General features: G+C 50.3%; 1 protein-coding gene across 1 annotated transcript in view; it reads right to left on the reverse strand.

Annotated features, from left to right (window-relative positions):
* CSPG4 (chondroitin sulfate proteoglycan 4) overlaps positions 1–15,313 on the reverse strand; it is an 83,853-nt gene that overhangs the window by 28,383 nt on the left and 40,157 nt on the right. Inside the window, exons 2-3 of the mRNA XM_006268768.4 lie at positions 7,054–7,217; positions 21–3,605 (exon numbers count right to left, since the gene is read on the reverse strand). Coding sequence (XP_006268830.3) covers positions 21–3,605; positions 7,054–7,217 — 3,749 coding nt within the window. The remainder of the gene's footprint in view (positions 1–20; positions 3,606–7,053; positions 7,218–15,313) is intronic.

The raw sequence follows: 15,313 nt of genomic DNA on the forward strand, positions 1-15,313 counted from the left end.
CTTCAGAAAGCCGTACTTACCAGCAACTGGTCTTTCTTAATCTCAACTGCTTCCCCTTCGAAGACATATATTCTTTTGTGGTGGATGACGGTCAAGGGAGATGGGTGGTTATCTAGGAACACGGTGACCTCCAGGGTGTCTTCCACAGCCACCTGATTTGCTTCTACAGAAAACTGGAATTCATCTCTAGAGTTCCTGCTGCCATTGTGGTGGTACACTATTTCTCCATTCATCAGGTCCCTTTGGGAGAAGATCCCTGTAGGCTGGCCCCCTCTAAGCACCATCCCCCATCGTGGCGGGGTGGTTATCAGGAACCGGATGTCCTCATCATTTCTTATGTCCATGTTAGTCTCCAGGCTGAGGACAGAGGAGTCAATAGTTCCATGGCTCCCTTGGTGGATGACTAAGCCAGTGTTGTTGACAATCTGGATGTAGGGGTCCGAGGCTTGTACTTCCAGGACAGCTGTGGTTTGATGGAGGCCATCAGAGACCTGCAGCTGGATCCAGCCTCGGTCAGCCCCTGAGTGGACAAAGAGAATCTTCTTCTTCCTCAAGTCCTCCTGGGTGAAGCGGTATACCTGGCGACTCCTGTCCTCAATGGAGTGGATACTACCAAATAGAATGTCTTTCCTCACCAGCACCAGCTGGGCATCTGAGAAACCAGAGTCCTCATCCACAAAGGCAATATCATCAGTGGTCAGCAAGCGCTGGCCATTCCGCACTACATTGAAGACCTTGTTCACTACCTGGGTGGGTGCATGGTCATTGACAGGCTGGATGGAGATTCTAAAGACCCCCCTTACCTCTTCTGCTTCAGGGTCCGTGCTGCCTTCATCCTGCTGGATGGCCACAAAGGGGATATCATCTTCTGTGGTCTCAGAGTCATCGTGCTGATACAGAAGCCTTCTGTGGAGGATGTCTTCATTGGTGAACTCGGTAATGACCTCTTCATTGGCAGGCCAGTTTGGTGATGTCCTCCAGATCAACTTTCCATGAGCTGGCCCTTCAATCACCTCATACATATAGTCCATACTACTTAAGCTCTGTACAAACAGGTGGTCCTTGGAGATGACAGCCTGACCTCCTTCCAGGACAGATAAAAGAACGTTGGTCAGGGCAGGTGCATCTGGGTCCCCCCCAATGCTGATCATGTAGGTATACACTGGGGAATACTGGTCACCAGCAGTGACACGGAACTGGAAGGAGTCCTCAGTCTCTTTAGCATTCCTGACTGTAGCACTGTAGCTGAGTTGTCTTCTCTGCAAGGCCTCTTGGGTAAATCCAAAGCCTTCTGTTAGCCTACTGCCCAGAAGCTCAAGGTTTCCTTTTTTGGGTGCCTGGATTATTTCATAGTAGAAGGAAAGTGGGGTAGCATTTGGATCCTCCAAGGTTGCTTCCAGCTCCCTGGTAGTGATGTTTTTGTGTCGTTTGTTTTTCATCAGCAGGGGCACCATGGTCCTCATCTTGATAGTCGCCCTTTTGATCCTGATGAGGAAAGTGTTGTTTGTTAAGACCTTCTGGCCAACTTGAACCTCGAACCTCAGCTTCTCCATGACATCTTCCAGATGGTGCTCAGGGTCTGTGCTGAAATACTGTACGCGCCCATGCTCAATGTCTTGCTGGTGGAAAGCTTCAACTTTCTTCCACTCCCCTCCCATGCTCCCTTGCTTCTGGATTTCACCGTACCAGAGAGGATCTGTGAGGCGATAAATGATGGTTACTCTTTGTTTTACTGCATTGGTCTCTACTGAGAGGTTGGCTGTGGTGATCAGAACAGTGCCTCCTTGAGAGATGAACAGGCCTGTGTTATTGTGTACTTGAATGTCAGGCTCAATGGCAATGACTCTCAAAGCAGCCACTGGGCTCCTGACCATGCCATCACTCACTTGAAAGATGAGCTGTAATGATGGTCCACTCTGGTGGACGTAGACCACATTGCCTGCCTCCAGGTCCCTGCAGGAGAACTCATCAATGGGGACTCCAGGCTGGAAATCATATTCCACATAACCTTCTTCCATTCTCTTGCTGCCAAGCAGCTGGAATTTCAGGTTGTCACAGGATGTGTCATCATCATGTGCCTGGATGATGTCCATGCCCAGGTGCTTCCGTGTGCGCTCCAGAATCACCATGAGGTCCCCATGGGGGAAGATCACTTGTGGGGCATCATTGATGGGGTTGATCATTACTGGGAGCAGGTAAATCTGGCCTTGCCGCAAACAGTCAGGAACCCCCCTCCGGGCAGTGACCGTTACCTCCAGCATCAGCTGGTCCATGGGACTCTCAGAGCCATCATGGACATACTTGACTTTCCGATTCACTACATCCAACAAAGTGAACTTCCTTCTGTTTCTAGAACTGGGTATGTCTAGTTCCAGCTGGCCATGCCTGGGGTCATTTGTGACACTAAAAAGGACCTGAGACTGCCTGATACTGGCACTGTTGAGGTCTATGGTAGGCTGGGTGTGTCGCCATTCTAGAAAGGCTGTGCCTCCTTCAGCAACAATGAGGGGGCTGACATGCAACAGCCTAGTGAGGTTGGCAAAGATGGGAGGGAGGCTAGGGTCAGGGTGGCAAGGTTCCACCACTGGGCCCAGCACTTCGTGCCAGACATCGGGAACTGGGGTTGTGGTTGCTTCATCCTGCTCATATACATTCTCATAGTCCCAGTACTGCTCCTGCTTTCCACAGACTGTTGTTATGCCCTTTGTGACCAGAGCATCTTGCAGGCTCTTCTTTTCCAGGTTTATCCTCAGGTCCTCCAAGCAGCCAATGAATGACCTGTTGACAGAGCTGTCCCCAGAGATGAAAGCAAGTCGGTATTCCCTCAACCTGTGCAAGGCCTTTTCATTCACACCTCCAATGAAGAGGCTTCCCTGGAGATCAAGATGGCTGTGGATACCCCGGTTGGATGTCCGTGAGCCATAGTAGTCAACAAGGATCTCAAACTTGTACATGTCCACATAGACTTTCACGTAGTGCTGCTGGTCGTCACTGATGTAGAAATTGTTGTGCAGGATGACAGTCCCATTACCTTTTTCAACTACTCCCCTTAAGCGCCCATCAAAGATCTCTAGGTAGATGAAGTCATTGTTCAGCCCTGACTGGTAGATCAGAGGGGCCTGAGTGATACTCGTTGTTATCACAAATTCAATGGTCCCTTCTTCTCTTGCACTCCACCCAGGGAAAGTAATGTAAGAGTGTGGTCCCAGAAAGCTGAAAGGGTCATCAGGCCCAGCAGAGAACTCTGTGCTACACCCTTCCTGAACTCTGTGGAATATTTTGGAGCCATCACCAGATGTCAGGAGAGAAAGAACATCTAGGCCATTGAAGATCACTGTATGGAGGCAGCCTCTGAATGGTGAGGTGGACCTCGAGAGGTATGGCAGCTCTAGGGTCCCAGCCCCGCCTATGTAGAGACCATATTGAATGTCTAACAGCTGTAGGAGTCCTCGGATCTCCACAGAGGTGTTAAAGAGGCCATCCACAATCAGAGTCATCTGACCATCACTGACCAACAGCTCAGCACTGTGGATAACTAAGTTATTGAGCTGCAGGCCTGCTGGAGAGTTGACCATTATCTTCTCTGAGCCCAGCTGTAGTCGAACCTGCAATGAAAGAAGACAAGTGGAGTTGGAAGCTTGGCATGTGCATGGCATTCTCTGGGAAAGGCAAGGAAAGGGAGTAAGGCCAGGGCTAGGGAGTTCTTATGCCGTAGTGATCCCCAGCTCCCAGAACGTCCTTCAGGCAATGGTTCACTAGATGCAAGTCACAGCAGCCCAAAGGCCACTCTAAATGAAGTCTCCCATTCCTTTTCTCTGACCTCCCCTCTGTTTCTGCAAAGAGTACAACTCAGTAGGACAGGAACATTAGTGCCTTTTTCTTCATCCATTATAAAGATTCAGCCTTTACAATATTAGCTGTGCTCCTCTTCTATAAACTTAGCCCTGCAGAAAATGTAAAGGGTGTCTAGGAAGAAAACACTAGACATAATGGTGGGAATGTGCCCTCATCTACTCTATGTTCCCCTCAGTCAAATGTGAACTTCCTTGGTGTGGTGTAAATGTGCTGAACTCCATCCCAGTCCACAGAAGTGCCAAGAGAGGCTTTGGTCCAAGGCTGCAAAAGCAACATTAAGCTGGTTGCTTTGCATACTTGGCCTATTTCTGGTGATTCACTGATGTGATGGCAGACTGGTTTTAAAGCATCTTTTGTCATAGTTCTAGACCAGTGGTTCTCAAGGCCCCCATTAGAAAATGCCAGTTCTTCGTTTTCACTTGGTTTTTTACTCCAGAAAAAAATAACAGAACAATTCTGTTGCAAAGAACTCAGAAAGACCATGGCAGGTCAGAATTTTTGACACTATGAATTCCTATTTGAAATTTATGTATTTATTTTGTGAAACGTGCACATGTTGACCACAACACCCTGTTGAGAATCACTTATCTAGGGGCATGAGGTCAAGCCTTGCTCAGCCCTTGTGCCCAGCCCCATTTGACCCAACTGTAAGTAAGTATCTGGCTTTTTGGGCTGGGAAGTCAGAAAAAGACTGATGTGAATGTAACCCTGTCACCCCCTGGCATGCCATTGTCTATCACTGTTGTGCCACGCTAGTTCAATAGGCCTACTGGGCTAGTAGGATCATGGCTGACTGAGGCTGAGGTAGGCAAAGACATATTAAGCACCAGATTTAAGGAAGGGGAATAGGACTAGGAAATACTGTACCTCTTAACTGTGCAGTCTTCATGCTGCATTGATTTTGTTTCTGAAGCAGACACACAGCATGAGCCCCATGTAAAAACTCAGGATTTGCTAACAGTTATCTCACAGTGAACTCAGCTGTTTCTTCCCCATGCTTAAAATGGATGGTATCCTGGAGCTGTGTGGATGGTCTCCCTTGACACGTTCAGGGTTTTCAGTGGCCAGTGCTGTGAATGTGTGTACATGTGCTCACAGTATGAGTAATTCACATCTAGGGAGTTCTCTGCCACTTGTAACTGTGATATCTAGAGATCTGTCCATTAATTAAGCAGGTCTATGGAGCTCATTATGTAGCGTGCATTGTCCTTCTGCCCATCCATCTAGGTAAAGTCATGTGAAGTGATAATCCATCCTATGTCCCTGTGCAGGCTATCTGGACCATAGGTCTGGGCATGCAGAGGTAACTGGACACCTGCTACTCCCCACCTCAAGGAAGGTAGGTAGGGCATGTGTGTTGGTTGCAGAAAGGGGTATAAGAAGCCATCATTCCTTCCCTGTGATATTTCTATGGTCTGTGACCCAAGGTTCTCTGTCTCTTTCTATCCAAAAACACTTATCTCTTCATCTAGAAACACTTCCTAAGCCCTCTGTAGGTTTTGTGCCCATTTCTTGGAGGTCTTTCCTGTGGTCTCCCATCCCATCGCTGGGCCTGGGAGATCATTGGAGGGGTAGGCAAGAACCTCTGTGTACGGTGGGAGTGAGGAGCCTCCTTCTTCTCTTCCTCTCTCTCCCACCAAAGAGGAGCTTAGCCATGTGATGAATCTTCACTTTGGGCTCCTGCCTGCCTCCCTTCCTTTCTGCTGCTCTCGTTTCTGAGGACCTGGCCTGTTCCGGCTCCTTAACCATTGCTCTCCCCCCTGCTGCAAGGGAAATAGCAGGCTTTGTCTTCTTGGACGGAACAGTCTCCCCACAAAGAGCAGCCTTGGAGTCTGGGTAATAGAGGGTTGGAGGACAGGACCTGAAGGGCCAGTCGAGTGGGCTGTCTTCTGACAGATGGCTTGCATTAGAGAAACCTAGAATCATCCACACCACAGAGCTGCCTGCCAGACACTTTAGTTATGTGTTCTGTGAGACTGCCCGGGTGGCTTTCTTGGGCCTTGAGAAATGTCAGGGAACAGTATATGTGTAAAGGACTCTCCTGGTACTGTTCCTCTGTGACAGACACTGATAGCAGAACCATATGTTCCAGCTCACTCAGATGGCCCATCTGACCCTGGTTCCTCCTGGGGTCAGGGAGAGGTTTCTGTGCAAGGGGAGGCTGATGAGTGACAGCCCTTCACTCTTCTGGATTCTCCTCTTCTGCCCTGTCACTCATTGATCATAAACAAGGCATCAGCCATCATAGATTCATAGACTGTAAGGCCAGAAGGAACCTCGGAAGATCATTGGGTCCAGCCCCCTGCACCCAGCAAGAAAGAAAACTGGGGGTCGGGTGACCCCAGCAAAGTGCCTGTCCAGTCTCCTCTTGAAGATTTCCAGAGTAGGTGATTGCACCACCGCTGGAGGGAGCTTATTCCACAGTCTGGACACCCTGACCCTTGGGCCCACCTGGCATCTAGAAGGCAGGGTGTGGGTGCAACACTGGTTGTACATGGGTCAGTAGGATTAAAAGGTGTCATAGGTGGGTAAAATAGTCGATCCTGCAGCCTTAAGGGTTTAGGGTAAAAGGGAGCCTGTTGGCATTGTCTCTGCCATGCTTTGGCCTGTGGTAGATCTCCCAGGATTAGTGCAGAAGGCCAATAAGAAAACATCTGTGGGGGTTATCACAGATGGTGCCCTAAGCTGTCAACGCAGCAGTCACATGTGTGCTACAGGCCATGGCTCGCCAACCTTTCTGAAGTTTGCCTAGTCAAAGCTGAACTTGGCCCTGAGTTGGTGGTTTCCATGGCTTCCTTCTGAACCCCTGTCTCTCTTATTAGCTGTCCTTTACCTTAGAATACTCCAAACTTCCAGAGGTGGTCTGACTGTCAGGGGAGTCAGATATCTGTATCTACATCTTCCATTTAGGGCCCTAGAACTTGGGGTGGAGGTGGGGGAGGGGAAGGGTATTCTATGATAGCACCATTGCCCTAAAAATGTACAGCTTGGTTGCAGTCACTACCCACATCACACTGTCAGGCCCAGAGCAGTCTGCTCACAGGTTCCTCACTGGGCTTCACACTGAGCACCAAACCCAGCCTGGGAGTAAGCAGGTTCCCCTTGTGACCTCCGTGGGACAAAGCCTGCCTTGTCTAAGTCCAAATGTGGCCAGGAGGCTTGGTATCCCTGCTGGAGAAAGAAAAGAGCCTTCCTGACCTGTAGGATGCCGGATTGCAGCTCCATCAGGAGGTAGTCAGCCTGTCCAGCAGCCAGGAAGAGGAGACCTTTGTGCTGACTTGTGTAGAACTGGAGGCGGAGATGAACTGTGCTGTATGCATCCACTGAGGGCACCTCCACAAAGCTGTCTCCAAAGAAAGAAGCTGGGGGAAAGAGATAAGGTTATGGGCTTGGGTGCCTGCAAAGGGAGGAAGTGTGTTCCCCTGGACTGACATTCAGGAAACGGGGACTCTATTCCCAGTCCTGCCACTGACCTGCTGGGTGCACTGCTTGGGTGCACTTCCCCTCCCACCTCCCGTCTGCCGTGTCTGTTTGGAGTGTAACATCTCTGATGGCAGGAACTAGCGCCAAACATGCAGACTGAGTGGGGCCATGAGAACTACAGCCCTGATCTCACCTATAGGGCCCACAGGTAGAAATAAACAATATTCATAGATGTTAGGGTCGGAAGGGACCTCAATAGATCATCGAGTCTGACCCCCTGCATAGGCAGGAAAGAGTGCTGGGTCTAGATGCAGTATATATGGTGAGAGGCTACAAAACCAGCTCTGGCCAAGCAGGGTGAAGGGGCCTGTGGGACTGAAGCCAGTTCCTGTGCAGGGCAGTGCAGAGGAACCACTGTCTGCAGGAACTCCACTGTCTTGGTAATTTGTGTTATGTTTTTTAAAGGGCTGTGTTGTTTTTAACTTCCAGGGTCCATTTATATGGGGTCAAATTAATAAGGGATTTTAGCTCCCTGTAATATTTCTGTCATCCCAGAACTGAAATCCTGTAACCTTTACAGATCCTTTGTTATTTCATCTCCTGGTGGTGTTAAAAAAGCTAATGAAAAGCAAATGCAAGGCCAGGAAGCTGCACAGACCCCTCATGGGCGCTAGGTGGGGTAGCAGGCCAGCAGGTTGGCAGTACATTCCCCAGCCTTCCTGACCAGCATAATAAAATCTCTGTCTCTGCCTTTGGTGAGCCATATATCTAGAAAATACCCAGGTGGGTGTCATTCAAAGAGCTTCTTTCTCAGGGGTCTGTTGTTAGTGTCACCTCAAGGAGCTGTTGGGCTTGGACTTCAGCACATTTCCCACCGCAGAAATGCATTGCAAGTAGCAAATCTGGACTCTTAGCTAAGCAAAGAGAGCATCATTTGGCATCTGCAGCTCATGAAAGGACAAGGAAAACCCTCCAAACTAATCCTTTCCAGCTCCCATGTGTCCCTTTATGACAGGGCTTGATAGAGCTGTCATAAAAATGAAGAAGGTTGTGCTTTTCAGAGCCCAGATAGTGTGTGAATGGTTTGGAGAGAATTTTTCCCTGTCATCATTGCACAAGAGCAGGTTTGTTAGTTCCAGTGGTCTGGCCATGTTCCAGTTTAGAGGAATAATCATTAGAGATGGAAAAAACTCATTAGGCCATCAAATCTATCCCACAGCAAGGAAGGGTAGAGTCTTCTGACAGCGACCATACTACATATCAGGCCAGACCATTACCTGGTATCTTACTGCAACTCAGTTTAAGTTACTACAATTGTACTGTTTTATTCCAGCGGTGGATCTTGGCCCACTGAACTTCTGAGAGATGGGAATATGTTGAATCTGCATTTGTGAATCCAAAGTTATTTTTTGTTGACTCTGCTATTGCATGTACAGTTTTACTTCATGTTCACAATATAGTCTGCTCCTGCCAGTCTGGCAGTACTCTTCCAACGTTTGTGGCTGGTGTCATTATTTATGAGTGGCTTGAACAAACAACAGAACTGCAGTTCATTTTAAGCACAGGGTAAATCTACAATATGCAAAACTGCAGATTCAGATGGATACCGTAATCTTCCTGGCTTTCTCTTTAAGATGCTGTTGCTGTGCATTGTTGAACTTCAACTCAAAGGTGGCTGCTTTTCAGACCAGGGCAGGGCTGGATTAACACATAGGTAAACTAGGCACATGCCTAGGGCCCTAAGGGAGGAAGGGGCCTAGCTGTGCTTATTTTACATATTATAATTATTGAGTGAAAAAAGTAATATACATATACAGTGTTAAGTAGGGGGGCACTAATTTGTTTGCCTAGGACCCACTAAAGGGTTAATCTGGCCCTGGTCCTGGGGAAATTATTCTTGCATATGTGTATGTGTAAAACACACAGAACTACACTGCAAAAAGTGAAGCATTCAGAAGCTAGTAAATGCTAGAAATTGAAGTCCTCAGAAATGTATATGATCACATTGCATCATATATCATAATGCATATATACAAAAGGGAAAAATTAAAGTTTCATGAATAACTATAATGCTGGCATTTCCTCACTTTACCTACTTAAATTTTACATTTTTAAGTGGTTTTATGTATGCATGTAGATACACACACATGCATGCACACATTGCACATAGTGTATATTATATAGAACACATAAAACAAATTAACACATTACCTTATATAAACACTGTGTTAATTTGAATTTGGGATTGCTGCTATGTATGCGCATTAAGGAAAACAACAGTTAAAATCTGTAAACCAGCTGTTCCTAAATCTAGAGCTCACAATCTCAAGTGGGATCATGGCACTCAACAACAGGCACTTGACAAGGCTCACAGAAAATCAGCTGTGGAAATGGGGCTTGCAGTGGAGGTTCAGTCATGAGCCCAGAAGGAGATCAACAGAGGAAGAATCTGGGAAAATGCTGCCATAACTGCTTAAAACAGGAGTCAGCAACCCCTGACGTGTGCTAGAGCATGGCGCATTAAGTCATTTTGCTTGGCATACCACAGCCAGCCTGGGCCCTGGGTAGGCCCCTGTCACTGCCCAGTCAAGGTTACAGGGTTTTTTGGCACTCTGCCCAAAAACATTGCTGACCCTTGGCTTAAAAGTAAGGAAGGAAACAGTTAGGGGTAGGTAGGTAGATCTGAAGATGCAGTCACAATCCAGAAAGTCTCCTAAGTTAACTGTACATGTGTGAAATAAAGCACTCTATTTCAAAAGTTCCCATATATCCCTGCCCAACTTAAAAAACACTGGTGAGACATCCTATTATACTCAAATCACCTACCATCACACAACACTACCCATCTGTCATGAGCCCCACCACAGGCCCCTTATCCATCCCTCATGTACAAAGCAGAGATTCAACTCTCTCCAGTCCTAGCAACACTTTGTAATCCCAGTTAGACGCGGGAGCGGCGAGAGACGCGCGGGTGAAAGCTCGCTGCGCCCCCGCTCCCCCGAAGCCCCCCAGAAACCCTCCAGCAGCCGCGGAGCCCCCCGCTGACCCCCAGCACAGCCGGGGTAAGCGGGGCCCGTGGAGAGAGGGGGCTAACCCCTTAGTGTGTGTGTGTGGGAGGCGGCGGCTGAATGGAGCCGGGCCGGGTCAAGCCCCGCCCAGGCCCCTACTTGGCCCAGCCCCCCAGGGAGCCACGCGACCGGAGCTGCACAAACAGGCGCGCTTCTCTGCCGGCGCGGAGTTCGCGCGGGAGGGCGCCGGACCCTGCCTGTGCACCCCGCAGGGTAGACAGTCCCAGCCGTAGCCAGCCTACCAGAGGCGTGACACGGATGGGCAGGCGCCGCACCCCGAGGGTCCCCTCGGGCTCCGCGGCCCCCCCCCCCCGGCACCTCAGAGACGGCCACCCAGACGGAGCCCCTGGTTCCGGGCTCCACGCAGACGGAACCCCTGGCTCCGGGGTCTGCTCCATTTTGGGGTCTCTGGTGCGCCAGCTGGAGGAGCTCCAGGCCACAGTCCAGAGACTGTGTGCCATCAGGGACTGCGAGCAGGAGATAGACTCCTACTGCCAGGCCCTTCTTCCCCCGGGAGGCGGAGGGTAGATCACAGTCTCCCTCCAGGCCAGAGGAGGACTCTGGGACCTCCTTCTGTGTCCAGCCAGGGGCATGGACCAAGGTGGTCAAGGGCCCTAAGGCCTGCCGCACAAAGGCCCCTCCCCCACCAGAACTGAGCAACAGGTACGCACCTCTTGCTGCCCCAGCAGAGCCTGCTGAGTTGCCGGCCCCCACAGGCAACATGGGCCTAACTGCAGCTCCCGCCCCTGCTCTCCCCAAGACAAAACGTAAGGTGTTTGTTGTGGGAGACTCCCTCCTGAGGGGGACAGAGGAGCCAATCTGCCATCCTGACCCCTTAGCCCGGCAAGTCTGCTGCTTCCCAGGAGCCCGCATCCGGGACATTGCAGAGAGGATCCCCAAGCTCCTCAAACCCACAGACCACTATCCCATGCTCCTTATTCATGTGGGCACCAATAACACAGCTCGGAGCACTCCCAGCCAGGTCATGAGGTGCTACAGGGATTTGGGAGCGGGGCTAAAGGGTCTGGGGGCACAGGTGATGTTCTCGTTGATCCTCCCAGTCTCAGGCTATGGGCTGAGAAGGGAGAGGAGGATCTATGTGGTCAACCAAAGACTGCAGCGCTGGTGTCGTCAGGAAGGCTTTGCCTTTCATGACCACAGCCTGCTCTTTGGCGAGAGAGGCAGTGAGCTGCTGGGAAGAGATGGCCTCCACCTCTCTCCCCTAGGGAGGAGGCTCTTCTCAGCCAGACTGGCTGAACTGCTCCACTGGGCTTTAAACTAAGCCCGTTGGGGGACGGGGGGACTACCGCCACTGCTGGCCCGCTGAGCAATCCTTGCAAAGCCAGCGGATCACGGCACATAAGGAAGCCCACCCCAGCCCCAGCCCTGGTCAAATCTGTGGGCAAGGAAGGAGCCCCCCAGGGGGCACTTGCCTGCCTGTACACTAATGCCAGGAGCTTGGGGAATAAGCAGGAGGAGCTCATCCTCCTGCTTAGTGCAAACAATTACGATGTCATAAGGATAACGGAGACCTGGTGGGACTCCACCCGTGACTGGACCACGGGGATAGACGGCTATACCCTGTACAGGAGGGATCGTGTAGAGAAAAGGGGCGGGGGTGTAGCTCTCTATGTTAAGGAAAGCTACTCGTCCCTGCAAGCCGAAATTGGCGACCAGGGTGGACGGCTGGAGACCCTCTGGGTTAAAATCTGTGGGGAACACGGCACAGGGGACACAATGGTGGGAGTCTATTACAGACCTCCCACCCAAAGTCCTGAGCTTGACCAGGAGTTTGCCCGGGAACTGGCTGAGGCAGCTTGCTCCATAACCATGGTTGTCATGGGTGACTTCAATTACCCAGACATCTCGTGGGAGGATCGCTCAGCAAAATCTGAGCGGTCGCAGAGCTTCCTCTCGTGCGTGGATGACCTCTACCTGACTCAAGAAGTCTATGGGCCAACGAGAGGCAAAGCGCTGCTCGACCTGGTGCTGGCTACTGGGGATGACCTAGTTGGCGACCTAGTGATCGATGGGAAGCTGGGTGACAGCGACCATGAGCTGATCACCTTCACCATCCGCTGAAAAGCTGGTAAGTCAGTCAGCAACACGCAAGTCCTTGACTTCAGGAAAGCCGACTTTGACAAGCTCAGGAGGCTTGTCAGTGAGGCCCTAAGGGACCGTGACCACAGGGAGAGGGGAGTTCAAGAAGGGTGGTTGCTCCTCAAGGGAGCAATCCTCAATGCACAAACTAAGTCTATTCCGTCTCGGAGGAAAGGCAGCAAGAGGGCACAGCAGCCCCCCTGGCTCTCCAGGGACCTAGCAGACCTCCTGAGGCTAAAAAGAAAGGCCTACAAAGGATGGAGGATGGGAGTCACCTCCAAGGAGGATTATTCTGCACTGGTCCGGTCCTGTAGGGAGCAGACCAGGAAAGCCAAGGCTGCAACTGAACTCCAGCTAGCTTTGAGCATCAAGGACAATAAAAAGTCCTTTTTCAGATATGTGGGGAGCCAGAGGAAAAGCAGGGGCAATGTTGGACCCCTGCTGAACCAGATGGGGCAACTGACAACTGACACCCAGGAAAAAGCCAACCTATTAAATAGGTACTTTGCGTCAGTCTTTCATCAGCCCCATGGGACGCCCATGCCCGCTACTGGGCCAGGAAGTCCAGGTGAGGGTGATTCCCTGCCCTCCATTAATGCTGACTTCGTGAAGGAACATCTTGAGAAGCTGGATACCTTCAAGTCAGCCGGCCCTGACAATCTTCACCCCAGGGTACTCAAGGAGCTGGCAAGCATCATAGCCCAGCCTCTAGCGCGGATCTTTGAAAACTCTTGGCGCTCTGGTGTAGTGCCCAAAGACTGGAAGAAGGCCAATGTGGTGCCTATCTTCAAGAAAGGGAGGAAAGTGGATCCAGCTAACTATAGGCCCATCAGCCTGACTTCTATCCCAGGGAAGATCTTAGAAAAGTTTCTTAAGGAGGCCATCCTTAATGGACTGGCCGACGCCAACATCTTAAGGGATAGCCAGCACAGGTTTGTTGCGGGTAGGTCTTGCTTGACCAATCTCATTTCCTTCTACGACCAGATGACCTATCACCTGGACAAGGGAGATGAGATTGATGTCATGTATCTTGACTTCAAAAAAGCCTTCGATCTGGTGTCCCATGATCGTCTCTTGGAGAAAATGGCCAATTGTCGCCTTGGGCCCTCCATGATCCACTGGCTGGAAAATTGGCTCCGGGGTCAGACCCAGAGGGTAGTAATTGATGGAAGTCACTCATCGTAGCGTCCTGTGACCAGTGGGGTCCCCCAGGGCTCTGTCCTTGGACCCATACTGTTCAACATCTTCATTAATGATGTGGACACTGGAGTCAGAAGCGGACTGGCCAAGTTCACCGATGACACTAAACTTTGGGGCAAAGCATCCACACCAGAAGACAGGCGGGTGATCCAGGCTGACCTGGACAGGCTCAGCAAGTGGGCGGACGAGCATCTGATGGTGTTCAATGCCGATAAATGCAAGGTTCTCCACCTTGGGAAGAAAAACCCACAGTATCCTTATAGGCTTGGCAGTGCTATGTTGGCTAGCACTATGGAAGAAAGAGACTTGGGGGTCATCATTGACCACAAGATGAACATGAGCCTGCAATGCGATGCGGCGGCTAGTAAAGAGACCAAAACGCTGGCTTGCATCCATAGATGCTTCTCAAGCAAATCCCGGGACGTCATTCTCCCCCTGTACTCTGCCTTAGTGAGGCCGCAGCTGGAGTACTGCGTCCAGTTTTGGGCTCCACAATTCAAAAAGGATGTGGAGAAGCTTGAGAGAGTCCAGAGAAGAGCCACGCGCATGATCAGAGGTCAGGGAAGCAGACCCTATGATGACAGGCTGAGAGCCCTGGGGCTCTTTAGCCTGGAAAAGCGCAGGCTCAGGGGTGATCTGATGGCCACCTATAAGTTTATCAGGGGTGACCACCAGTATCTGGGGGAACGTTTGTTCACCAGAGCGCCCCAAGGGATGACGAGGTCGAATGGTCACAAACTACTACAAGATTGTTTCAGGCTGGACATAAGGAAGAATTTCTTTACTGTCCGAGCCCCCAAGGTCTGGAACAGCCTGCTACCGGAGGTTGTTCAAGCGCCTTCATTGAACACCTTCAAGATGAAACTGGATGCTTATCTTGCTGGGATCCTATGACCCCAGCTGACTTCCTGCCCTTTGGGCGGGGGGCTGGACTCGATGATCTTCCGAGGTCCCTTCCAGCCCTAATGTCTATGAAATCTATGCTGCAATACATCATGCCGTCAAGGCATATCCTTTGAGCCCTTGGCTTATGAAGCCAAGATTTTCAAACCTAAACTATCTAGAGTTAAGTACCTATTTGGCACTAATTTAAAGTGGTCTGGCTTCCAGAGGTGCTGAGATATGCCTATCTTCCTCCTCCTACTCCACCTCATGCTACAGGTATAAGATGAGGTCATAAAGGAGCCACTAGATCAGCCCCAGGTTATGCCTGTATGGGTGAAATTGCCTGGACACTGGTTGTGACCATTATTTGTCCAGGGTCAAATGTCCTCAGTGGAGTTACCCTTTGATTTACACAAGTGTAAATGAGGAGATAACCTATTTCACAACTTGAAATTTATTTTACTTCAAATAGCTCCTAAGTGTATTAGCTGCCTTCAGGCATTTGATTGTAGGGATTCCACTCTTACATCCAGGTGACTGCATTGTACACGACATGTTTGCTTCTCTTAAGAACTTTGGAAGCTTTCTTGCTTGACTTCTTGTGTTGAGGTTGAGGCCAATTATCTCTGTGGCTGCAACTGATGGCTTCTAGAACTGACAGGGAATTAGTCAGGTTTATCTCCTGCAGGTACAATTTGCTAATACAGGTTGTATAGCAAATGGACCACAAATACAGTGATTAGGCAGCGCTGGAACTGCATCTGCAAGGGATGATTTGAAAT

Source organism: Alligator mississippiensis, chromosome 11, assembly GCF_030867095.1.
Source record: "Alligator mississippiensis isolate rAllMis1 chromosome 11, rAllMis1, whole genome shotgun sequence".
Taxonomy (NCBI): Eukaryota; Metazoa; Chordata; order Crocodylia; family Alligatoridae; genus Alligator; species Alligator mississippiensis.